Genomic DNA, 26,544 nt, shown 5'->3' on the forward strand with positions numbered 1-26,544 from the left:
TCCCCCAGGATAACACCCCTGTACTTCCCCCAGGATAACATCCCTGTACTTCCCCCAGGATAACACCCCTGTACTTCCCCCAGGATAACACCCCTGTACTTCCCCCAGGATAACATCCCTGTACTTCCCCCAGGATAACATCCCTGTACTTCCCCCAGGATAACACCCCTGTACTTTCCCCAGGATAACACCCCCTGTACTTCCCCCAGGATAACACCCCTGTACTTCCCCCAGGATAACACCCCTGTACTTCCCCAAGGATAACACCCCTGTACTTCCCCCAGGATAACACCCCCTGTACTTCCCCCAGGATAACACCCCTGTACTTCCCCCAGGATAATACCCCTGTACTTCCCCCAGGATAACACCCCTGTACTTCCCCAAGGATAACACCCCTGTACTTCCCCCAGGATAACACCCCCTGTACTTCCCCAAGGATAACACCCCTGTACTTTCCCCAGGATAACACCCCTGTACTTCCCCCAGGATAACATCCCTGTACTTGCCCCAGGATAACATCCCTGTACTTCCCCCAGGATAACATCCCTGTACTTCCCCCAGGATAACACCCCTGTACTTTCCCCAGGATAACACCCCTGTACTTCCCCCAGGACAACATCCCTGTACTATCCCCAGGATAACACGCCTGTACTTCTCCATCTTGTTGTTGTGTCCATTGCTAGCAAAACAGTAAAATCCACATGGAATCAAAACACACCTTTATTGGTCCTTTTTACACACTTTGATCTAGTATTTATAGCATCTTCAATTTATTTTTATTTACAAATAATTTAATAGTAACCAAAGTTCTGTATAAAATGTACAGTTTTCCACTTGGTCTTCTATAGGTTAAAAAATATACCAACACTCTACCGGCTACTTATAAACAGGCAAAAACCCTTTTTTTGTACTATCTAAGAATAACATCTAAAAACTAGTGACAAGATACATCTAGCTTATGTATAAAAATAACTTCTGTAATGGTTTATAAAAATATCAAATTAAAATTGTTTTTGGCTATCTTGGATAGCTGTTTCACATTTTTCCCTTTGCAGTCCTGTATGTAGAAAGATTAAATCACAGGTAGCTTATCTTTATGATTTGAATAAAGTTCAAATTGTTTCCAATGTTTGTTGTGTTACAAAGAAAGCTTATAAACGCCACCAGCACAACAAATATTGGGAACAATTTAAACCATTAAACCATGAAGTTGAGCTTCCTGTGAGTGTATGCCATAAAATGTGCATCACATTCTCTAAACAATATAATACAGGTCAGGAATGTCAAAGATATGTTCTATGGTGTCATTGTATGTTGTCACACCCCTATGGACATACTGAAAAACTGACTTGGCAATAATTTCTTTTGGTGCTTATATTCCTGGTCCATAGCCAGAGATGTCATAATGTTAACTTGCATTCTCAGACTCTCTGAGAGTATTGCTTCCCAGTTTTTATCCCTTTCTTTTTATGGTGAACTGAATATTGAGTCTTGTATGTGCCAATAATTTTATAGCACAACCATTCATAACCCATACCTACAAGCCATGTTCCATGGCAGCTATATGTTACCATAGCAACATCACCTCTTCAAATGCTTGATGCTCAACCTTGTTACCATAGCAATATCACATCTCCAAATCCTTGGTGTTCAACCATGTTACCATAGTAACATCACATCTTCAAATCCTTGGTGCTTATCCTTTTTACTATAGCAGCATCACATCTTCAAATCCTTGGTGCTCCATATGTTTGTTGTTGCCATGGAACCAAGTTACCATAGCAACATCATATAACATAATCAGAATCTTGGTGCTCCGCCTCGTTTGTCGATAGCCGGCAGTGTAAGCTTCATGTTGTGTATCGTCTTCCCTTCCTGTCCTGTACTCTGAAATGAGAATTAAGCAAGAAAGGGATAAGTAAAACTCTTCCTAGTACAATGAAATCAAAGGAAATCCCCCAAACCCAAGGGATTCTCCAAAACGCAAGGGATTCTCCAAAACCCAAGGGACTCTCCAAAACCCAAGGGATTCCCCAAAACCCAAGGGATTCTCCAATACCCAAGGGATTCTCTAAAACCTAGGGGATACTCCAAAACCAAGGGATCCTCCAAACCCAAGGGATACTCCAAACCCAAGGGATCCTCCAAAATCCAAGGGATCCTCCAAAACCCAAGGGATACTCCAAACCCAAGGGATTCTCCAAAACCCAAGGGATTCTCCAAACCCAAGGGATACTCCAAACCCAAGGGATCCTCCAAAACCCAAGGGATACTCCAAACCCAAGGGATTCTCCAAAACCCAAGGGATTCTCCAAACACAAGGGATACTCCAAACCCAAGGGATCCTCCAAAACCCAAGGGATACTCCAAACCCAAGGGATTCTCCAAAACCCAAGGGATTCTCCAAAACCCAAGGGATTCTCCAATACCCAAGGGATTCTTCAATACCTTGTTCTTCTCTTGAGTGATGAGTGGGTGGAATGAGGAGGAGAAAGCTGACGTCATGGCTGTAGCTGCTGGAGGAAGCTTGGGTAGCATTGTGCTCTTGTTGTTGTACATGCTGGACGACTTGAGTGACGTTGGGACAAACGGGTGGAAGTTGGACTGTGGTGGAGGTATGTTTGGAAAATCCTTTTGGAGTAATGTCTGTAAGAATTAATTAATGTTACAAAGTGATAGATAGATTCAGCATTTTAGAAGATGTGGGATAAGGGTTTCTTTGGTATGATGACAGTTCAAGAGTGATTAACTTTTGTTTAGAGAACTATTTCAAATGGCATTAAAGGCAACATATGATTGTGTATTTTTTTATCATATGCCCAAATTATGTTGGCTTGAAGGTTTCTTTAAAGATCATTTCCATTGTTAATGTTATTCTAGCAACAATAAAACTCGCATTAAATTCTCTGAAATTCAGCAAAATAGTTATCACAAAAGTACTGCTGCTGTTGTATTCCTGTGCGTGCAAACAGTTCTACTCTAGAGATAAGGATTAGTCTAGACTGATAAAAGTTGCAAAAACCAATGAATTCTTACTTCTTGGTTTGAATCTCTCAGTTTGTTTACATGCCTCCTCTGTCATATGTTGATAAAACAAACAACACTGTGAGGCAATGTGGCCTTATTTATTGCAAATTCAGGATTTTTTCTTGAGTGCAGAATTGAGAATTGATGAATAATGAAGTACAACTGACCTTCTTTTTGATATTCTTGTGATGTGATATGACAGACACTTCAGATGGTGATTGCGACTTTGCTATTGCTGCTGCTCGTTTCTCTATTTCCCTATAGGTTGAGACAAAATGCAAAGGTAAAGAATGCTGATTGGTTAAACTATAAAATATACTAAAACTGTACTCTGAAATACTCATGCCTCAACTAAAACTTTAACTGAGATCTCTGAAATACTTATGCCTTATAAAACTTTACCTGAGATCTCTGAAATACTCATGCCCTATAAAACTTTACCTGAGAAATCTGAAATACTCATGCCTTAACTAAAACTTTACCTGAGATCTCTGAAATACTCATGCCTTATAAAACTTTACCTGAGATCTCTGAAATACTAATGCCTTATAAAACTTTACCTGAGATCTCTGAAATACTCGTGCCTTATAAAACTTTACCTGAGATCTCTGAAATAATAATGACTTAGCTAAAACTTTACCTGAGATCTCTGAAATACTCATGCCTTATAAAACTTTACCTGAGATCTCTGAAATACTCATGCCTTATAAAACTTTACCTGAGATCTCTGAAATACTCATGCCTTATAAAACTTTACCTGAGATCTCTGAAATACTCATGCCTTATAAAACTTTACCTGAGATCTCTGAAATACTCATGCCTTAGGGCTTGCTTTGCTGATATCCTAAACAGAAAAAAATGATGTTATCCAGGCATTTAAACTCTGGATTTTCCATGAGTCTTTGGAATTTTGACCTTTAGAATTTAAAAACCCAGCAAGGCAAAATATTAAAGGATTCCCAAAAAGGGAAAAAGCACAGATTTATTGGATCAGATGAGTTGGGGGGGAGGGTACTGCAGATTCATCCTGGCCCATGGATGCCACATTCTTAATTACAAAAGATAGTGAAGGACCCCACAAAGTCAGCAAGTCATCCTCAAGATTCTTAATGGTCCCCTTCCTAATAAAGAGGAGGGGCCAAAGCCAGGGTAACAATGGGTTGGAGGGGGAGATTTCAAGGCACTTGTTCATGAATTCAGATTCCTTATATTTTGAAGCAAAATCTTGAAGTTTGGGTGAGTGTGTCAGTGTATGGCCTACCTTTCATCTGGATCGTAGGTGCATAGTAGTTCTATCAGTTCTATGCACATATTGGATGCATGGGGAAGCAGTTTGTTTATCCCTGTGCCTTTCTTTTGTGGGAAATTGTAGTTCATATGCCTAGATTTACTGGACGAAAAACACAAAGTTGTGACAATAAATAACTTTCTTGGAAATGAGGGAAAAGTAATTAATGAGGATTGCACAATTAAACCAATTAATGGAAGAGTACTTACTTTTTAAATTTCTGTAAAATGCTAGGAACTGGTGTTCCTAAAACATCATGAATCTTGGCTATTTGATCAACCTCATTAGAACCAGGAAATAACGGATGCAAACTGAAATTAAATGATTCCACTGAGTGGGCAGCATGACATTTGAACAGTTAAAAACATAAGAGAAACTCATGCTTTACAAGATGCATTGTTTTGCAAACCATTTTTTATGACAGTAACTAAAACAGTTGAGTCAGGTCACCAAAAAATACTTGGAGGAAAAGTGATGTTGTTTCCAACAACCTCTTTGTCAATTCATAACAAGTTGTTAAACCAAACTCACCTCATTATCTCAAAAAATACACATCCCACACTCCAGAGGTCCATTTTGTGAGTATAAAACCCATCAGTCAAGAGACATTCAGGAGCACGATACCTTTGAATAAGAGAAAAATATCTTAAAAGGATGCAACTAAATCCTAAACGTTGGTTCTCACAAGGATGCACATAGTAATTTTCCAATTCTCAATGAAATGCAAATCAAGAACATGTGCAAGAAAATTGAGCAGTTATCTTGCATTTGACCAATACTCAATTGTGTTTACCAACCAATAACTCAATCCAAGGGAAAGACAAATCAGTCTTAGTTATCAGGAAGTTTGATTGACAAAGAAAGAAATGTATAGAAAATCACTTTAGTTTATGGCTGTTTGACAAAGAGAGAAAAATAGCTCTTTTATTGTGGCACCATCCATTCCATTACAGCATCATACATTCCAAAGCTTACCATCTAGTTGATATGTATTCTGTATATGGCTGCTTAGAATAAACACTCCTACAGGAACCTAAATCTGCAAGCTTGATTATATCGTCCTAAAAAAGAACAGAAGAGAACATTAAAATAGGAATTGGGGAAAATGCAAATAAACTCACAATGAAAATATAAAGATATTTTGCCTATACCTTAAGTAGAATATTTTCAGGCTTCACGTCTCTATGGAAAATTCCATTTCTGGTAAAAATAAAATATATTAGTTTTATGTTTTCAAACTTGAGTGGTTTTTTGAGTCTTTCTTCTCTACCCCAGGGAGCAGGGAAATGTGGGAGAGGGGGTGGGACCTCTTTTCACAACCCCAGGGAGAGGGGGTAGGGCCTATCTTAACTATCTCAAGAAGATGTGGAGGAGGGGTGGGGTGGGACCTCTCTTCACAACCCCAGGGAGAGGGGGGTAGCGCCTATCTTAACTATCTCAAGGAGATGTGGAGGAGGGGTGGGGTGGGACCTCTTTTCACAACCCCAGGGAGAGGGGGTAGGGCCTATCTTAACTATCTCAAGGAGATGTGGAGGAGGGGTGGGGTGGGACCTCTTTTCACAACCCCAGGGAGAGGGGGTAGGGCCTATCTTAACTATCTCAAGGAGATGTGGAGGAGGGGTGGGGTAGGACCTCTCTTCACAACCCCAGGGAGAGGGGGTAGGGCCTATCTTAACTATCTCAAGGAGATGTGGAGGAGGGGTGGGGTAGGACCTCTTTTCACAACCCCAGGGAGAGGGGGTAGGGCCTATCTTAACTATCTCAAGGAGATGTGGAGGAGGGGTGGGGTAGGACCTCTTTTCACAACCCACGGTAGAGCAGGGAAATGTGGGAGAGGGGGTGGGACCTTTTTTCAGTACCCCAGGGAGAGCAGGGAAATGTGGGGGAGAAGGGAGGGAAGGGTAACCATGGCAATGAAAAAGGTAACTTCTGTTATTGATTTGCCTCTTGCATTAACCATGAATCTGAATTCACAAACCTGTGAGCATGATCTATAGACTTCAATAGCTGGAACATGTAGCTTTTGACTTTGGCTTCAGGAAGATAATGCCTTTTGCCTGAAAATAACACAATCATAAGAGGAGAGTAAAAAACATTGTCCTGGCGCCCTTGCACTCATCACACTGTATTTTATAAAGTACAATACTGTTTCTGCCTTGCCTTGGACAACTCCATTGACAGAGCAGCTCATTTTAACAGGAGGAGCTTATAATGGATGGAGGATGGATCACAAGGATTGGAGGCTAATCTAATCTTGACCATCTAAATAGGCCAAAAAGGCATCTGATAACTATACTTAAATGGTGAGCTAGAAGTTCTTACACATTTATAAAGTTATTGATTGATTAATTACGAATGGGCTACTCTATAGAGAAAACAATCACAGTAATGCTGTAAAGAGAGCTTCTGCTGCCAAAGTCACTTAGTCTCATGATAGGGTAAAGATATGGTACCAGCCATATACAAAATGCATTATTTTGGAAATCGTTTAAAGTTCAGATTTGTGGTTTAAACACATTTTCTGTTAACTATGAAACAGCCCAATATCAGTACCTCGTATGAGCTCATACAAATTCAAATCCATCAGTTCCATGATCAACGCAAGCTTTCCACTTTTCCTGTCACTAATGGAGAAAAAAAATATCAATGGAAATAAACAAAATCTTCCATGGAAAGTTTTACATTAACAAATCTTTCAAGGGGTGTGCAGGGTGTGTAAGGAACACCCTGCCAAAAAGGTTATTTCTTATCAGAGGTACCACTGTACAGTATATGTTTTATAATACAAAACTCCAACACCCCCTCCATAAATACTATCTAAACAGTTTGGTAATTAATGTGTAAAGAGCTACTGGTAGGTAATGCCCTACTTGTCATCACTATGGATTAAAAATAACCTGAGTATTCATGCAGTCATGCGATATCCAAGAACTAAAGCAGTCAAATCCAGCAAAATAAAAATTATTGGTTATTAATTCAAGACCTTTTATGAACCAAAATTCGACCAGGTTGGTTATGGCCTTATCAATATCGAACTCTTAAAAATATTCACTTTGAATCAGAGGAAAAAAGAAGAAAATACGGATGCTATTAAAAAAGTGATTTATTGTGAGAACAATAAAGAATCGTTGTGAGGGAGATATCTGTTTTTGGTAGTCAAGTATAAGTATGCCACCTCAGACAATCACAAACAAAACGACCACACCACAGTGGCATGTTATCAAAATGCATCACCATAATTATATAAGGTGGAATTAGTTCCTATTCAGCTCCACTGTATTGCCCATCTATTCAAAGGAATGTTTTCGTCCAAGAATTTAATTAACTAGCCAACAGCAACAGCTTGAAGTCTAAAAGTGTTAATTTATCAAGTGGGGTGTATTCTTATACTCACTAAATGATTTCCTTTAGTTCAACTACATGAGCATGGGGAGTTAGCCTCCGCATTGCTTGAATCTCCCTCAGGTTGTTAACTTGCTCTAAACTGTGGTAAAAAGATAAGAAGAGAGATCTATTGAATAATGCCGTCGTAACATCAAATAAAGAACAACGCGATCGTCATAACGAAAGCGTGCATATTTTACGAGACACTCGTTAAAAATTCAATATCACTTCTAAACATGATCCCTGTTGTTCGACAAATTCATAAGTTTGATTCAATAATGAATAAAAAACTATTTTCACCATTAAAAATTCAGGTAATCAAAACATCACCGTGTTTTTACCTGTCGTATTGCTGTTTCATCTTCTTACAGGCGAAGTAATTCCCGTTCCGAATGTCCTGGACTTTAAGCACCTCGGAGAAGGTACCCTCGCCTTTTTTGCCCAGTATTCTGTACTCTGAGATAATCAAAGAATTGACCACGGGTGTAAATTTCGCGATAATTCAAAGGATCACAATCGAATAGAGGAAGTTGGCAATTTACGATGATTTAGTTGACACTTACTTTGCATGGCACTATCCGAACGCCGATCGTAGAAAACAACTTTCAAAAGAAAATTAACACATTGACCAGCAATAAATCGCCCTTGAAATACTTAAGAGTCTTTGATTTCTCATATCTGGTGCTACATATTCACACCAGATCTCTGTTATGCGGTAGTTTTACGCCATTTTTCGGTGTTCCATCTGACTTGTTTGGTAGCTCCGTGTTCGATTGCTGTTCCACCGGCGCGAGCAGGATGCGCGAATAACATGTGTTTCCATGGAGACCGGCTGGGGTCCCACAAGCGTTGTTGGTGGCACTTTTGGATTAGTGTTTAGCGGTTACTCGTCTTAAAAAACGAACAAAAACCTCATGAAACCTAAGCAATTTTAAAACGCCATTCCAAAGCCATTCTAAACTATTCGAAAGTTGAGCAATGGCTTCAAATATATAAAAAACTTCGTTTGACGACGGTTTTTCCTATATTACCCGGTTTATCAAACAAGGGATCTATGTAATTTAGGGGCTTGAGTCATGCACTTTACTTAGATAAATAAAGATTGGAAAGGAACCAATCATTACAGATCTGCTTCACTCTCTGACTGTTTTCGTCGACCCATATATACACTGCTACTCATAAATTTGATCCCCACGGGCCTTCGGCCACTACGGGCTTCTGGTTAATCTTAGAATCTAAAAAAATATTAGTTTATGACAGATTTTTCTTGATATTTCAATATAGAATTTAGCTAACTTAAAAAGATTTAACATAAGATATTGGTGAATTGCTCTCCACGGCTCTGAAAGGCTACTTATTCCTAAATGGGCTGTCTAATCTCAGTTTTAGTTTTTTCCTCCGAGATATTTCAAGGTTTCAGATATTGCTATGAATGTTCTATTCTGCATTATATCATTCAAATTACATATTATTTGACCGAAATCATTACTTTTGTCTTACATTGCGTAGAAGAGAGCAAACAAGCAGTCTGTTCCCGACAAAAAAAATTGTGGCCATGAGACCGGTATAATTTATTTAATTCCAATTTACAAACCTCATGTCGCTCACGAATTTTGATTTTTTTTTATGATAATTACAATGAATAAGAAAAATGAACATTACACGTTCTTATGAATACATTTTGCGACATATTTGTCCTCGCTAGCTGTGCTTGGAGATCTACCGTACTTTGCCGGGTAAACCACAAAAAGGGGAGGGGAGGTGTGTGTCAACTAACGAACGAGTAGAGAGGACACGTGAAACATCGTATTTTCAAATAACAATAAGGAGAACATAGGGGTGGAGACCTCCTTAACCCATTGACTCCTGGCTATTTTTGAGCTGAATTTACAAAAAACAGACTGAAAACAGATACCTCCCCCCCTATTATGAGTTTTATACAGCCCGTCAAAGTCAAACACAGCTGCACCTAGTTAGCTGTATCCAAGCTTTCCAACAGTGCTTTGCGGTCCCCACTTTGAATCCCTCGTCGTTGTGCTGAAGCCAGCACAAGTTGATGGTTGCTTATATTTTTATATCAAAAATACAGCTATGAGCATATTAGGAGAGTGTCTCAGGACATCATGAAGTCTTTTGGGGCATAACTGAGTGCTTTGCTTATGGATATTTGCAAGCAAAGGTGGATTCATGATGATTTTTTCTTGTTTGGCTTTGCCTGGATGAGAAAATAATTTTCTAATGAATCACCACAGCTCTCATAAATGCTGTCTTTTCTGAAACCAAATTGATTCCAAAATTGTTTACACTGCTATTCTGGGTCTGTATGACCTGGAATTGATTTGCTTGGCTTCGGGGTGAAAAAAAACATCTGACTTTGGGGAGAGGAGTGTTGACTGGCCCTCCCCTCGTGAATTTTCCCCTGGATCTCCCAGAAGGCTTTGCAATCCGTAAAGGCATCTTCGTGGTTTTACAAGCCTTCAAGGAGTGGACATTGTGTTTTGAGGCAATGGAAATGAACCTGGAGGATCAGAATAAAGGTATCCAACACCTTGGTTGGATGCATATCTTCAAGAACATTTATCCCTTAGACTGATGCCTGAGTATCTTCATCTTGTTGTGTTTAGTTTGCATTTATGAATTTTTTGGGTGGTGGGTACTTCCCAAAACCGGTACAGGCCGGTTGAGGGGTCAATGTGTTAAGTAATCCTGGGAACGCCCAAGGTAAGTGAGATCCCTTCCACTAGAAGTCATGGGTTTCTCAAGTGATGGATCTTTCGAGTACCCTGGTTCCAGAGCCTCGAACGTCTAGAGACGCTCGGAACCATGAAACAGGGTATCTTTAGAGGAGCGCCCACAAACACGTTGATTTAGCCAGTCTGCATCGTTTCATGCAAGAAAACCTAATGAAGTTATATGTCTAAAAAACCTCAAAAATATCCCCCATTTCTTGGAGTTTGCGGTAAAGTGAAGATTTCACGCTGTGTAAAGATCACCTCGAATTGGCCGTTTTGTTTTACTCAGGGGACGCATTCATACGTGGTTCGACTAACGGTGTTATGCGTCCTAGTGTAAGACGTATATCGCACCTTTTTGAAAACGACGTACTTTGGATTGACACACTTAATTTGCCTCCCGCCCGCAGTCTTTGCTATCACGCTCGGGACCCAGCGGTCTTTGCGCTGTGCGAGCAGCCTGTTCGCAGCCGAAAATAGAAAGCGCTGGATCCTAGAACCATTTAACAACCACGACAAAAGTGTTAGTGCAAATTTGCTTGGAATAAAAAAAAAATGTGACAAACCGCTCAAATGAGGCCACTATTATAAATACACCTAAAAAACAATTCGAATCAATTATATGAAATTTGAACCGAATCTTGTTCTAATTAAATTATGTGGATTCAAACGCTTCACTTTATGACGTCATTAATTAAGTATACAAACGCAATAAAGTTTCTGACGTTTTCCTCTAAAAATCTGAGACTGTTGGTGTGGTAATGTGAAAATCTGGCTTGATAATGGCTGAGAATAAAAGCGAGGTAGAAAAACCTAAAGACGTCTCGATATTTGACGACGACGTGATAGAGGTGTACGAGGTCGACGATGGAGCTCTGCAAGAATGCCTGATGTTCGTGAATAAAATGAGTGAGACGAGCTTAGTGGAGATCGAACACGAAAAACAAAACCTTACCAAACTTCTGGAGGACGCTCAAAAAGAAGTCAGTAAATTAAAGTCGTCACTAAAAAATGCTGGCTCTTGTATCGACGGGCTCCAAGGGAATCTTAAAACTGAGAAAGAAAAAGGGAAGGAATTGGAGGGAATGTTGCAAAGTGCAAACGAAAGAGTAAAAGACATGGAGGACGAGATCGCGCAAGAGAAAGAAGAAATTCTAGAGTTAAAGAACAAGCATTCAGACAGCATCAAGCTCGCAGAAGATACAAACCGTTTGCTCCATGAAGTTCAACGTAAGAATGATTCACTGGCAAAGGATATGAAACGAGTCAAAGAGAAGCTAAAAGCCAAAGAAAAAGAGCTATCAGCTATGGCCGAGAAAATGTCATACGATCAGATAAATTCTTTTAACTTGGCGGCGAATTGTGACGAGAAATTGATGAAACTTGAGCGCGAGATACGCGAAAAGACAGCGAGGATTACAGAGCTAGAGGAGGATTCTAGAATTGAGATGGAACAGCTTCAAGAGAAATTGAATCAGGAGAGAAGCGCCAAAGAATCACTTGCAGCAGAAGCGGATAGTTGCATGGCCACAATGGGAGACAAAGTGACCGCCCTTGAAGCAGAGATCCAAGAAGCGAATAAGCAGAAACGCTCCGCAGTCGCAAAGCTTGAATCAGCAGAGAGTGAAATAAATACATTGAAGGAGCAGTTGGAAAAAGAATGCCTGAACAGCGAGACGGAACAAAAGAGAAACGAGAAATCTGTTGATGAATTGAAAAAGAAACTTCACACCGAATCACTGAGAAATACAGTCCTTCAGAAAGAACAAGTTGGTTTGGACGAGCAGATTAAAAATGCTGAGCGTGAAAAGGCGACCCTCGAGAGGAAAATTGACAAATTGGAAGCAAGCCTGGTGGCGATGCAGAAAGAATTCGGCGCAACACAGGCCTCCCAACAGTCCCAGACCGAAGACGATAGTTCCCAGTCCTGGGCGAGCTCCGTTGATGCAGAAGAGACAGCAAGAAAGGTCGGCGAGCTCGAGGGTATGTTTTTAAATGGTTATCATTTAACTAGAGATTGCTTTGGCTAGGATAATACTTCTTGTCATGTTTCCAGCACAAGGGATTTGTAACTCTAGTTAAACCAATAAAGACGTAGAAGCCAATAGAAGCAAAAACCCTAGCACAACGGCATTTATTTTTTTGGTGCAGTTTTGCGGTTTCTTGAAACGGTTGCGGTTTCCCGTTCTGGGTTTGTGGTTTGGCGATCTTCTTTGCGTTTTTGTGGCCTCTTACGTCCTCCTTATGCGACTGTTATTTGGTATTTCGAAGTAATTTTTTGAAAAGAGTAATCAGAACTACAAAAAAAAAAGTTCCTTGCGATAAACTTTTTGGAAAAAAAAGGAATTCTCCAAGTGTCGGGGCACATTAGAGAGCCGTGCTTGCCAATTCTTCTGCCTAAAATTAGGCGCTTCTTGGAAGGCGTATAACACATTCCAAGAAAAACAGCTGTCAAAGGATTAACCTCGCGGTATAAAAGTGCCAAAGCCTCACCCCATTTTTTTTTAGAAGAAATCGAAGAGTTAGGGCGCCCATTAACGTTTCGAAAATAGTCCACAAACGAGCTTTATTTTCTGATGATTAGAACATAACAAGAAAAAAACTAGTTTAGAAATTTTAAAAAAGGTAATGTTTGCATTGTAGTTGGAGCCTTTCATAGCTACTAGAAAATAATTATTAGTAAGACAACTCAGGCGCGTTCCCCGGGTAGGCTGAGCAGGTATCATATGGAAAGAGCACAGTATTTGAGATTCCTAGACATATTTGCGCGCGTACTGCAACTCGCACATTTTTCGATTCATTTTTCGATCTCCCGCACTTTCCACAGAAGAAAACAACACACTGCGCAGACAGTTCACGCAGCTAAGAAAACACCGAAACGAGGTTCTGCGGCAGAACAACGAACTGAAACACCAGGCTCAGATGGCGCTAGTCCAGCTGGCCTCCGCCAACCGAAGATTCAGCAAACACATGGAGCAGCTCCGAGGCCAGCTCACCATGGCCGAGAATGTTTACCAGGAAAAGGTCTATGAGTGCAATATGATGGAGATGCAGATTCACCAATTGATGCAGCAACTCAATTCGGCCAAAAAGACCATGCAATAAAACCACTTTAGTGTCTGTTAGAACTTAAGATTTCTCTCTCGCTTGTCTCTTTTAAAAGATACTCATACATGTTGAATAAAAATTTACTACTTCCTTCCTTAGATTTTGGGATTGACATTTAAACAAAAAATATTTGCACTTTTTATAATTGTTATAAGATTTTATATGAAAAATTGAAAGATGCTTGAACAACGTTTTATCCAAATCATACTGCTTTTTTATCAATGTCAAAGAAATTCTTTATCATAATATCATTGCTTAATAAATATACCACGATCTCTATTTGAACACGTTACATAGAATTGATGGAAAAAATGCTACATTTTCCCTCAGCTACAGTTGGATCCTCCCGGCAATAACACCATGTAATAACCTCAAACTTCAATCTAAGTGCTCGTTATTTATAAAATACAGAGACTGTACAATATAATTTCTAGAATTTCAGAATTTGATATGCAAAGTCTTTGAGAATGGTGGGGGCTGCAATTCACCCCCAGATCGTCCTATGAATATATAAATAATTATTGTTTATCACTGGGTACTATTTCACAATGTTTCAGCAATGCTGGCATAATCTGGAATAGTCTTCCTATGATTTCTAGCATCCTTATGCAAATTATAAGAGAAAGCCCAGTTGTCAATTCCCTGGTTAGAAAGCGTTTAAAGGTCTGGCATGTACACTTTCAGCACAAACGCTCATCAGTATACATGCCTGGCTCTTGACTTGTGCAAGGCCAGTAGGCATTTTTGTGAACAGAGGTAACCTTCCGCTGGCAGCAGACTCTGTGTTGGACCTGCCGAGACCACAGTGCTTGCAATATGATGGATGTTGACCTTAGTGATGTAGTGAATACAAGAGGTAAAGCAGACCTGGCCACAGGAACACTCCTTGGCATTATCAAGAAATGTGCACAGTGACAATGGGAGTGATTTCATTGAGTAGCCAACACTAGGGAAGAAGATAATCTTATATTAATTGCAGAATTAAAGCCGCATTGTAAGCAGTTTACTTCCAATCGGTAACGTATCAATCTCTGGGAAACGCGAAAAATATTTCAAAATTATAAAAGCAGTCTATTGGAAGTTTCTTTGAGGATGTTACTGATAATTTAGAGAGGATGGCCTGTTAAATATTGTGGATTCTAATAGATTCTTTTGTCTATTGTCGTTTGAGGTTTCTGTTGGCACTCCGGAAGTAAACTGGTGACAATGCTGCTTACTTGGGCCAGGTTCGAACCCTGGCTTTGACTGGGGATTTTTCCGGGTTCATGCCTTGATTCAAATTTGTGTCACAAGTAAGTTAAAGTTATTCTCTCATGTTTTCAGTCTTCTCGGATAAGGACACTAAACCGGAGGTCCCGTCTCTTCAAGCTGCATTACACTAACCTGAACCGAAGGGATGCAAAAGAACCACTGAGGACGCAATAGACCCCCTGGCAGTGACCACCCTTAGTGACAGTGCTTACTAACAATACACACACGGGGGCACTTGATGTGTGCAAAAATGCAACCCCTGCTTGAACAAGTTGCTAACTAAGGGAGGTGCTACTGGGGGGAGGCCACTTATTTTAAGGGAGGCAACTAATTCAAGCAATTACTCCATTACTTGAACTTAGATACCTGAATACATGTAACAACAAAGTGAGGCAGTATAGCAGTTGATGTGGTACTTACTGGTTTTTCCTAGCTGATCTGCCAGCCAGCTCCATAAGGGAGGGTACACACATGTTATTAACAAGACACCATTCATTTTCCGGTAGGAAGTCATTATTAGAAACATCCACAGAGTCTAGCCGTAGTTTCCATAAACTTAAAGGAAGCACTCGCAGATTATTCCCACTTGCTGAGAAAAAACGAAGGCTTGTCATTCTACCCATGTGTATTGGCAGAAGATGAAGTCCATTGTCGTCCAGCTTCAAATGTACAAGATTCTTGAAATTGCAAAACACAGAAGGTAGGGACTTGATACTGTTTTCCCTCAAGTCCAAAACCTTTAGGGACAGAGACAACATATTGCAGCATAGCCCCCAATGGAACTCTGTTAATCCATTATTCATAAGGTGAAGCTCACTTAGTTTCATACTTGCAATACCAAGCGGCAGTTCTTTAATGATGTTGCCATGGAGACTAAGATATGTGAGCTCCTTAAGCTTGGTTATTCTCCTGTCTACACATTTCATACTACAATTGGTCACTGATAGTCTTTGGAGGTTACCAGGAAATGGTTTTGTCAGAGGGTAGTCGGACTGCTGTTTAATTATAAGTTCTGTTTTTGGTTTTTCCAGGTCAGATGTTTTTGCTGGCAAAAGTGTAGACAATGCAACTCTTTCTATGTCTTTTGCACTGAGCTTTAGCAGGGAAAGGAAAGACTTCAGACTTGATGGATCTGCCTAAGGAAATTGCACACAAAACAAATTGCAATAACCTAAAATATATTGTAATACCAAAATATAATAAAAGCATTTTATTTGTGAAGCAGATCCTCAAAATCTTTAAGAGAGATGATGATGAGATCTATGAGATCATCAAAAACTATTTCTTTCTTATCATGCTATTCAGTAGTCTCCATTCAATACCATGATGATGAATATCTTATCATGCTATTCAGTAGTCTCCATTCAATACCATGATGATGAATATCTTATCATGCTATTTAGTAGTCTCCATTCAATACCATGATGAAGAATATCAGTAGAGTATAAGTTGAAAGTGTGCTAAAAAAACATGGAAGGGTGATTTATAACACAAGCTCTTACCTTGCTTATAAATAGATCATGTGCGGGATCATTGAACCTGATGGTAGCTTTGCCAGTTTGGACAAATTTATTGAATATTTGGAGGATGTTACCATGAATCTAAGGATGAAAAAAGAACAATATCAAATAAACATTCATTTCAAAAGTAATGTGTTTTTTTTACTATGACAAATAAGGCTTTAGAGGTATTAAAAGATCCATTGGTGCCGACAACGTCCCCCCTACAACTTGAGAATTTAGACAAAAAATATGGGAGTTGAAGCTCACCAATTGACTCCCTGCCATAGTCTGCCCTAGCCATGAATCTTATTGGGGTACTGGATAAATCTTTAGACGCTCATCTTTATTGGTGCCCCCTTTCTTTTCACTGTGCATGTTTATAATAAGCAGTGGGAGATCGGGGAATTGTGACTTGCCTTGTACTTTGTGCCATTGCGTTCTTTTGCAGTGCACAGCATTAGACAAGCTGTAGCTTTGTCGCTGTTCCCTTTTTTACCGATCGCAAGTGAAGCTCGGACTGGCTTTCCCTGGTTTCGCGTCTGCCCTGACGCGCCAATACGAATAGCAATGCTAATATCACAGGTCAAACGCATTCTATATCAATGCTAGTTTTTTCTTGGATCAAATAGGCTCGACCAATGATCGCAAAGATCGTGGAATAAGTCAAATACGAAATAACATTTGTTGTCAGTCTTGGGAAACGTTTACAACAATTTTGCCGCCATATTTTGTGAGAACCATGTGACTAATCCAAACCAATTAGAAGCCTCAGATTTTTGAGGGCCTGTAATGTATCGACCAGCGGTGTTGAAGCATTTCCAAGTATAATACTTTATGACATGTTATTTTTTTTATTTTGCAGGAGGTTCCTTTCGCCGATATAAGTCATGAACAATTACATGAAGTATCATGCTCCCTAGTCGTCAATTATTAGGAAGGTGTTCTGAGCTTTTGAAGGTTTTTTGCTGATAATAAGTTTACAGTTTTCCCAATATGGCAGGCGTTATAACTGCATCTATTGTGACCGTACAGATCACTAGTAATATCACGTCTCTTGTATCGGAGAAACGATACGGCAAGGATATAACAATCGCTGCCTTGAAGGTAAAAACCTTTGTCAAATTGTACATTCTTCCTCTGCTATGATGAATACTTCGCCTTATTGTTACATGTTCCGCTTTTGTTCATAAAAGGATAACCAAGGAAGCCATGAAACCTAAAAGCTCTTGAATTACTTAAGCTTTTTTTGCTTCATAAATGAATCGCGTGTTGGATGAGTTTGTTTGTGTGGGTAGCGACAAGAAGCCTTGCTTTCCATTTTTCGCTAATTTGAAACGGGGAAGGTGTGGTTAATATAACAGGAAGAAATTTAGGTCATTAGGGGCAGGGGTGCAGCACAGGGGGGATGAGGGGCTGAAAAATTGTCATTAGCCCAAATGAAAAGCCTTCTATTTGTACTGAAAACAATTGCTGTAAATAAATAATCACCCTGCCCCTCCCTTGCTTAAGTAACAAATGGTCCACCTGATCCCTGAACTAGAAATATATGAATTAAAATTGAGACTATTCCAGATATTATTGTACTGCTCTTCTCACACATTTGCCACCGAAATCCAGAGCAGTAGTGAGCCACTTGAGGGGGCACAATACTGGAACATTGCGGAAATATTGGGGGGGGGGGTAGTGCCCCACCCCCTGCTAGCGCAGAACTTGTGCAAATCCTCTATTAGAAAATTCTTGTGCACCCCTGCCTTCCTTGTTCATCTATTTATAATTTGTACCTTCCCCTCAAGGGCAAGTTAGAGCTGATAACTGGATGTTCATCAGCAAATGTGGACCTTCAGTTGTTTGACAAGGATGGCAAGCTTGTTGGAGTAATGGATAACGATGAGGCCATGTTGGGCTCCTATCCAGTGGATGATAACATGAGAATTCATGTAAGTGTCTTTACACGCAAGATATATAGAAGAGATGGGTAGGTGATGGCTAGTGGGAGGGGGGGGGGGGGGAGGGTAAGTCAGTCTCTGTTTGGTTATTTGGGTGTTGTCAAGTATCTGTAACCCTGGCCCTCTTTCGGACAAATTTTCTGAGGTAACATACCCTGTTAAGGACAAGGAACAAAGCTGAATACCCCGAACCCTGAGGTCTTGTAATAAATAGTCTTGATGACATTCTTATCAACGATTCATGTGAGAGACTTGAAATATATCCTGTTAAAGATAAATTGCTTAAAATATGTACCCTGTCTAAGACATTAGATGTTAAAAAGCCTGTCCTACCTAATGGCACGCCCATATTGTAAATATAAAGTTAATATAAGGATTGATAGCTGCAGATATGATACCCAATACTTTTTCATGTCTAGAAAAAAGGTCTTAAATTTTTAAAACATTATACTGATTGATTTATTTGGATTGTTACTGACTGACCCTCTTATCCAACTCCACTTGCTTGAGATGTGAATTTTAACACTGAGCTATCATGCTACTCCCAAAATTAATTAAAAGAATAAAAAATAAATATAGAATTTATATAGCACTTATACAAACCATGTTCTAAGCGCTTCACAGTTAAAATCCTATTATGTATTAAGAACGTCTATTTTGTGAGGTTTGAGGAACACAATCTTCTAGTAACCTCACATATGTTCAACAAGTCAAATTCTTGGCTGAGAAACAGAAAGAAAGATACTATCCATGTCTCGACAGGAATCGAACCCGTTTCAGCAGAGGTGAGAGGCCCCATACGCTGACGCGCTAACACACTGGGCCACCCGTGATTCCATTTAATGACTATTGATAAATGGAAGGGTATTGATAAGAGTTGTTTCTGCATTGCAGGTCATAGATAATGACTATTGATAAATGGAAGGGTATTGATAAGAGTTGTTTCTGCATTGCAGGTCATAGATAATGACTATTGATAAATGGAAGGGTATTGATAAGAGTTGTTTCTGCATTGCAGGTCATAGATAATGACTATTGATAAATGGAAGGGTATTGATAAGAGTTGTTTCTGCATTGCAGGTCGTAGATAATGACTATTGATAAATGGAAGGGTATTGATGAGAGTTGTTTCTGCATTGCAGGTCATAGATAATGACTATTGATAAATGGAAGGGTATTGATAAGAGTTGTTTCTGCATTGCAGGTCATAGATAGAACTCCTGGAGTCAAGCCTGGGCAATTTGAAGATGTGTCAAAAGTGGAGAAATTTGAGATTAGTGAAGAAGAATATAGCCAAAAAGCAGGTAGGTTTGTGATATGGTCATATTATAATAGTCCATAATTATTCTTTAATTATCATTTAATGCATTTGTTTTATAAGATTCAGTAAGAGCCTTCAAAATGAGGAATAAGCTTGGTAGATTCAAGGAAGTTTCCCCAGAGGAGGAAGAACTTCAAAAACAGCAGGAGAGACAGGAGCAAAAGGATGCTGAAGCCATCCCAGTGGGCTCCCGCTGTGAGGTCAAGGTTGCAGGTGCCCCGCCCAAGCGAGGAGAGGTTATGTTTGTAGGTGGGAAGCCATAGCACATAGCTCATTGTATTGTATTGGAAAATATATTTTGTAAATTGGATATATGATTATTGATGGTCGCCCTGGGTAAGTTGCTATTTGGCTTTATTCCAGGTACAACAGACTTCAAACCTGGTTACTGGGTGGGGATCAAGTATGACGAGCCATTGGGTAAAAATGATGGAAGGTATTTTAACTAAATATTTATTATTTATTGCAATATTTACTTGTCTGTATGCTGCAGAAATTTCAGGATCCCCACTCTTTGGAAACACGCTAGAGAATCTGTTCACAGACTATCATGAATTCTGGTTCTTTATTATTATTTGTTGTAATATTTTTTATTTATTTATTATCAAATGTCTATTTGTTGATATTCATTTCAACTTGCACAGTGTCGCAGGCAAGCGCTATTTCCAGTGCCCTCCCAAGTATGGTGGCTTCGTCAGGCCAAAGGATGTGGAGATCGGAGACTTTCCCGAGGATGACCTTGGCCTTGGGGATGATGACGAGATGTAAAGCTCAGAAACAGGTGCTTTAGAATCACCAAATACACAGACATTGTCTAGGGGTTTTAATATCATCAAATACACAGAGATTCTCTAACAGTTTTAGTACCACCAAATATGCAGAAACTTTCTAGGAGTCTTATAGTTGTCAGGTAGTATTGTTGCAACAAGAAAGGCAAGGGTGGGAATATGCACAGTTGATCCGGAGAGGAACCGTTCTTAGCACTTGCTGGAGTACTTTATCCGCAAAAGGGATTTTTTTTTTATAATTTGTGAAGTGCTCACAGTCATAGACATTCTGTGGTGCGTGTTATAGAGGCAGGTAAGACCAAGCTATTCCAAAATGTGCGTTGCAATAAATTAAGCGGGGCAATTTAATATTTATTCCTTTAAAAAAAGCGTTTAAAAACGTGTGTGAATTTATTCAGCTGAACAATGAAAGGAAATACTTGATAACATTCATTGTCCTACACCTTTAACTTTAGCTAACTATTGCAAATTTTAAGACCTTAAAAGGTCTTCATTTTATTGGGAAGACCAGTATGAAAAACAACACTGGATGGGATAAACCACATGTGAAAATAATTTTAAATGTTTTGTTCTGCCCCGGCTAGAAGCCTGGATCTGCTCCTGTCAGCCACAAGTGCTGGTGATAATGCGACCGGCAATTACTGGTTTATTCTATTAGCCCTAGAGTTATATAAGCACTTTTCAAGGAGAGCTATTCTACAATTCTCTGGCTGTTTTATTCATAGCCTGGTATGAGTTTGTTTGATTAAACCAAACAAATGAACCAGAGCTGATGCCACGCTAAAGACACAGGCAAATTATCTAAAAAAAATCTAAAACTCTATGTTATTTTGAAAAAAATACTTATCAACTAGCGTGACATATCTGATTGTGTGACACAAGCGTGACACGACTATCTTCCTGATAATGCTGTGTTATTGTTTTCTTGTCAATTTGCGCGACACATTTGATTGTGTGACACGATCATCTTTCTGATAATGCTGAGCTATTATTGTTCTCATGGCAGTTAGGCAAGGCCTCTTGTTATTATTTTTCATCAAATAAATTGTTCGTTACTCTAATAATGGTAGGGCGTCCATATCGTTAGACAATAATCACTGATAACTCATTTAAATAGACAAATTGATTGACCAATAATTATAAACACACTTATGTGTAAATTTGGAGAAACCTCATCAAGGAGACACCTGCGTCCTTATGTACAATATTCATAACTATTTATATACAAACTGTCTCGACAAAAACGAGATCAAACAATAAACCACTATTAAAGTGCAAAAACCTACTATAGCGCGAAAACAAACTTTCTATTTAAACTCGCGTTGTTGTTCTTCATAATTTCAGTCCACGTTTGTATTTTGACATCATCTAGGCCTAGTGTTTGTCTTGCTATTTTATCCACTGCAAACAAGTGTTTGTCTTCGACTTGAGGGACTTTGGACCGCATGAAGTCCGCTATTCGAAACAGGTACTCTACGTTAGGCCCGCTCACACCATGAGCCGACACTATCTGCAAGGCTAGCTTCTCTGGTGTTTCCTTGCCAAAATACAGTGAATTCTCTGGCGTAGCGGCGTAAAGCAGCGCATTGAAGGGTTCGAGGGACTGATCTTGGGGGTAGAATGTCAGGTTGTGCAGCTCATAGCCTCCAAGAGCGATTTCTCTCTTGTTCAGCCGCCCCAGGGCTGTGTCGATGTCCTCCCCTGATACTTTATAAGCGACGCCCCACACTTGACCCTGATGACAGATGAATAATCATAAGCAAAATATGCAGACATTCCACAATATGATTGTTGTGTAGAATCCTAGGCAGAGATCTAGGTGTTGAGGTGCTAAACTGTGTGTGTTAAAAGCTTATAGCCTTGAAAACCGGTGAATTCCGTTTTGAATTAAGCATAGCAAGGGTTTTTCCCCCGAATAGTGAGGTTGTGTTATTCTTGTCTCAGGCTAAAACAGAACAGATTTCGAGATGTTTAACCATTTTTTCGTAGCTTTAAAAAGACATAATGTGACAATATGAAATTTCATGCTCATAGCTGGGTAATTCTGTGCACGACACAAATTATTTTTTTCCAGTATGAAAACATTCCAGATAGAAGAGAGACTATCAAGACTAGGGATGGAAGACCTCCCTTTTTTCGACTGGCTTTCCCGGCATGCTAGAGGGACCCAAACTATGCTTGAAGACCCAGCAGTCTTTGCGGACGCTTCTCCGACGGTCGAAGGATGAAAGCTTGCTACTCGAACATATTGGTCCAAACTGGATTAGTTAATATTTTGACTTCCATTGAATATGCATCAATGAGAATCACAACTCGAACAAAAGTATCTTCATTTAGGCGAATCCCCTTTCTCAATCATGATTAGAAAAGTTAAATAAGTTAGATATATATTTGTGAAGTTCTTTCTTTAGGAGAGTAATTCCTAATGTAGGAAGTACATATTTGGAGTTTCTGGAAAATACAGGAATTGTAGCCTTGCCAAAAGAAATCCAAACTTTCCTTGGTGTTGTATGCCCACAAACCGCCTAACATGCTATAAGAACATGTGTGTGCATTTGCGAAATACCACACTAAAACAACGCATTCACCTGAAAAGTATCTTTTAATAGGAGACAATTGTCCTGCCATTATGCATTTTTTACCACCCAACCCCCCCCCCTCCAGTAAAAAATAAAAAAGGTATCTCATCCCCTAGCCTGCGAAAGCAGACGCCTCACTTATTAGATCGGCGATGGCCTTGTTCAATATTCTTTGCTTATTTAAGTATTAAACAAGAATATCTAGGCGGACTAACACCCTAAAGTAGTAAAAATATTAACCTGTAGAGTCTAGAGTATGCTGTGTGAGGGTCAGGTATATTTCCGAATCCCTTAAGCACTTTTCTAAGTGATGGCCATTGTATATCTATCACCATTAAAGGCGCGCGCGGCAACTCAATAAATATCAAATATTTACTATCAAGAAACGCACATGCAACCGATGTGGTTTAGGGTTTATAAATAAGTTCTGTTTTTTCAACAGGTATTCCACGCAATATTTTTTTATGAATAAATTTTGAAATGCACTGCGGTTTTCTTTAATAATATCGACAATTGGTTGAAATTGAAAATGCATTTTTTTTACTTGCCTCAGAAAATAAGCTTTATTTTACGGGTTCGATACGTGAAGATTGTATAAGATCATCTCTCAGCGAGGTCGCGGTAAGTGTGCTTTAACTAACCTCTAAATGCTCCTCCAGCGTAACGACCCTTCCAGGCTGAAATCAAAACAATAAACAACCGATTAACAATACTATTATACACAGGTACATGAGGTTGTACTGTACAACATTAGCGATCTAAAAATATCGTTCATGAAAAAAAAATACCGTTTCCTCGTTTCCCCTGTGCCATACACTTCCTTGCCAAAACTTGCGCTCGAACCCTCTGATGTGGCCAACAACACTTCTCTCGTACGTGAAGTCAGGCTTCCAGATCAAAGATCCGTACCCAAACACCCAGATTGAATCAGAGGAACTGTATTCCTCATCGTCATCGTTAGCAATTGTATTCCTCTTTTTTTCGATCATGGCTTTGCTTTTTCGTCAAAATTGTTTTGACCCTGCTCTCTCGACATCCGTGTTTAGAATTAATGGGGATGCTCGTCTAGGTGGGTAAAAAATATTCTGTGTTTACATCTACACGGTTCGCTGGTTTTACGCGAGGCACCCGGTGTTTTGATTAGAACCAATTGGAGCGCGCAAAGTCAATAACGATGCGTTCTAATTGGCTAAACGGCCAAGAGGCCAGGCTGATGCAACGCAACATGCCAATTTCACGTGTGTGACAGCACGCGTGTGGGCCGCATCGCGAATCTTGACATACCACTTCTTATCGTCGTGTCTTCTCCCGGTAGGCTCTCGGCTGGCATTCGGGGTCGCCCCGGAACTCGATGACGCAAATGAGAGTCCTTATTCATGAATAATTCGCTCCCGGCTCGACACGTAAGCCATAAATAATAAAGCGTACGTTCTCGCGTATGCATGGGATTACTAAAGTTCCTCCCCTTGACCCATGAAGCTTTTAGAGCAACGTGGCGTTTTGTAACGGGTTCTATTTTTATTTCACGATGTTTCTCTAGAAATCCTGTCCTAGAGCCACTGTAAAAAAATATCCAAACGATTTTGAAATCCCACAACACCCATGAATTAAAGCAATTAGGCTAAATCAGCTGTGGATTTATTATTTATTATTTCTGAAAATGAAAGCTATCTCGAAATGATTTACTTTATTTTCACTTAGCACTTTTGGCAAATTTATGAAGGAGATAAAATTCACAGGAAAACTTCACATAATAGAGTTTTGTATGATATCACGGGAAATTAAAATTAAAGTGTTCAGAGAGAGTCTAATGCAATCTAACATGAATGCTACAACTGCGACAAAAATCAAGGGAAAATGGCTTAGGTTAAGTGAACACAATCGCAAATAAGAAACTTCTAATTGAGACTGTTTCTTCTAATAGGAGACAGATTCTAATTCTATCTCGGAGGCGGGAAAAGGGGTCCGTAGTGGGTCTAGGGGGGGAGGGGTTAGGGGGGTTAAATCCCCCCCCTTGGGCTACCAGAAAGCCATATGAAACAAAAAAATTTCACCTCCCCCCCCTTTGGGCTACCAGAAAGCCATATGAAACAAAAAAATTGCTTCCTCCCCCCCCCTTTTCTACCGAGCCAAACCCCCCCTTTAGCGAAAAGCTAGATCCGCCCCTGAGGGTTAGGGTTCAGTCAGTGCAGTGGACGCAAAACAAAGACTTGTACTGTAATAAATCATTCAGGCTGCGGCGAAAAGTACTTTTTGGCTCCAGTAATAAATTTGTACTAGTTCCATAGAATTTTTAAAAGCCTCTCCTTCAAGACAAGAAACAGTCCGAAAATGATTTTAATACTTAAAAGTACTAAAATCACCGTTTATGACAAAGTACCAACGAGCAAAGGCCGCAGAAATAGTCTTTGTTATTGTACTCTAAAATTTATGTGGTTGACCAAGTAAGAAAGTGGGAAATATTTTAAGAAAAAAAAATAGAATAGAAGCTCACATACATTCCAATTCCAATTAAAATCTTTACCCCCGTCGGGCAAACAGTAATTAGAGGAATCCAATTCATTTATCCTTGAAGAGATGTGTTGATTAATGACGAGAGATACCATCAGAGAATTAGATATATTTGTTTGTTCCTACCTAAGAGGCTTTTCGAGGCTTAACTGTTTTCAACCCGAGTAGCGCGTGCATATAAACTGACTGGTAGATAAACCAACCCAAATACACCGAATAATCGCTATGCCTTATTTTGAGGGTGTCTCCAGAATACACTCTTTTATATAAGAACCTTTTTTTATAAGAATGCCGAGGCCCAGGTAGCGGTAAAAATACCAAAACGGTTTTGCAATTTTGATGCGTTGTAAAACGCATAATTAAATTATTGTTAATTTTCATTTATAAATTCTCTTTCTTATACAGTACTTCATTTTTGTTTGCATTTTTTATACACTGGAATTTAGGAACAATCCTTAACAACATTTTCTGCCTTTTAAGAAATGCCACTTTTTCCTTTTATGAAATGCTCCAAAAATAGAATTCCGGCCTAAACGGAAAATTTTCTTATAAGAAAATGAGTGTACCCGCCAGTGGCTGCATTTACTCTCTCCTTTTACTTAGCCACCGACACAGAAAACTGATAAAGTTTTGCGGGAAAGACATTCACTTAAAACTAGAATTTCTTGAGATATTCAAAAAAGCATTTTGAAAGCGGGTTAACCTCAAAACCATCAATGACGCTCTCATCACATCACCTCCACCAATCAGTACCAATCACCACTGTAGTTTATGAATTCTACCACAGGTATTAAAAATATCCAAATAAAGGGTCATTGTTCCCATTTTTTACCTGTATATACATAGGACCGGAAAAAAAAGTCAGTAAGAGATGTATTTCGTGATTTCCACACAGGGAGCCCAAACTCCTGGTCCATGCAGCATCAGCTGTTGTAAAATTACAACAGACGAAAGAAATTATTTGAAAAATTCAATAAATCCAGATTTCAATCAGAGTTCCCCTAGAATCCTTAGAGTAAGGCAGTGTAGCCCTGTGTGAGTCTATTGAGTGCGTCATGGAATGTTCTGGGGTGATTTTACTGACGTTAATGTACCAAACAATAGTCA

General features: G+C 39.5%; 5 protein-coding genes across 8 annotated transcripts; 2 read left to right on the forward strand and 3 right to left on the reverse strand.

Annotated features, from left to right (window-relative positions):
• Window positions 1-702: 702 nt before the first annotated feature.
• On the reverse strand, window positions 703-8,522 carry LOC5511951 (MAPK/MAK/MRK overlapping kinase). 3 transcript variants are annotated; one of them, XR_007312347.1, is made up of 16 exons: window positions 8,263-8,508; window positions 8,041-8,155; window positions 7,710-7,799; window positions 6,869-6,939; window positions 6,294-6,372; window positions 5,467-5,515; window positions 5,291-5,376; window positions 4,847-4,939; window positions 4,525-4,626; window positions 4,289-4,417; window positions 3,824-3,871; window positions 3,195-3,285; window positions 3,037-3,075; window positions 2,449-2,646; window positions 1,726-1,887; window positions 703-1,679 (listed from the first exon to the last, which is right to left on the reverse strand). XR_007312347.1 is itself a non-coding variant. In XM_032381346.2 (15 exons), the coding sequence occupies exons 1-15, from the start codon at window positions 8,267-8,269 to the stop codon at window positions 1,801-1,803; spliced, it is 1,284 nt and encodes a 427-aa protein (XP_032237237.2). In that variant the 5' UTR covers window positions 8,270-8,508; the 3' UTR covers window positions 703-1,800. The 3 variants fall into 3 exon arrangements, 2 of the variants coding, with proteins under 2 accessions (XP_032237237.2, XP_001632353.3); XM_032381346.2 differs by having other exon boundaries at window positions 703-1,887; XM_001632303.3 differs by lacking the exon at window positions 3,037-3,075 and having other exon boundaries at window positions 703-1,887; window positions 8,263-8,522.
• A 2,582-nt stretch (window positions 8,523-11,104) lies between these two features.
• Window positions 11,105-13,824, forward strand: LOC5511952 (myosin-9). The gene is made up of 2 exons (XM_001632256.3): window positions 11,105-12,414; window positions 13,259-13,824. The coding sequence occupies exons 1-2, from the start codon at window positions 11,214-11,216 to the stop codon at window positions 13,534-13,536; spliced, it is 1,479 nt and encodes a 492-aa protein (XP_001632306.2). The 5' UTR covers window positions 11,105-11,213; the 3' UTR covers window positions 13,537-13,824.
• A 92-nt stretch (window positions 13,825-13,916) lies between these two features.
• LOC5511981 (leucine-rich repeat protein 1) lies at window positions 13,917-17,050 on the reverse strand. Its single transcript, XM_032381295.2, has 4 exons — window positions 16,709-17,050; window positions 16,293-16,391; window positions 15,211-15,926; window positions 13,917-14,485 (listed from the first exon to the last, which is right to left on the reverse strand). Exons 1-4 carry the CDS (start codon window positions 16,883-16,885, stop codon window positions 14,236-14,238), a joined length of 1,242 nt encoding a protein of 413 aa, XP_032237186.2. The 5' UTR covers window positions 16,886-17,050; the 3' UTR covers window positions 13,917-14,235.
• A 120-nt stretch (window positions 17,051-17,170) lies between these two features.
• Window positions 17,171-22,831, forward strand: LOC5511982 (tubulin-folding cofactor B). 2 transcript variants are annotated; one of them, XM_048730237.1, is made up of 7 exons: window positions 17,171-17,396; window positions 18,086-18,229; window positions 19,443-19,542; window positions 19,620-19,808; window positions 19,923-19,995; window positions 20,204-20,340; window positions 22,422-22,831. In XM_048730237.1, the coding sequence occupies exons 1-6, from the start codon at window positions 17,286-17,288 to the stop codon at window positions 20,325-20,327; spliced, it is 741 nt and encodes a 246-aa protein (XP_048586194.1). In that variant the 5' UTR covers window positions 17,171-17,285; the 3' UTR covers window positions 20,328-20,340; window positions 22,422-22,831. The 2 variants fall into 2 exon arrangements, with proteins under 2 accessions (XP_048586194.1, XP_048586193.1); XM_048730236.1 differs by lacking the exon at window positions 22,422-22,831 and having other exon boundaries at window positions 17,174-17,396; window positions 20,204-21,408.
• On the reverse strand, window positions 20,719-24,903 carry LOC5511983 (glutathione-specific gamma-glutamylcyclotransferase 1). Its single transcript, XM_001632305.3, has 3 exons — window positions 23,715-24,903; window positions 23,568-23,603; window positions 20,719-22,082 (listed from the first exon to the last, which is right to left on the reverse strand). The coding sequence occupies exons 1-3, from the start codon at window positions 23,913-23,915 to the stop codon at window positions 21,633-21,635; spliced, it is 687 nt and encodes a 228-aa protein (XP_001632355.1). The 5' UTR covers window positions 23,916-24,903; the 3' UTR covers window positions 20,719-21,632.
• Window positions 24,904-26,544: the final 1,641 nt, after the last annotated feature.

This window comes from Nematostella vectensis, chromosome 7, assembly GCF_932526225.1.
Source record: "Nematostella vectensis chromosome 7, jaNemVect1.1, whole genome shotgun sequence".
NCBI lineage: Eukaryota > Metazoa > Cnidaria > Anthozoa > Actiniaria > Edwardsiidae > Nematostella > Nematostella vectensis.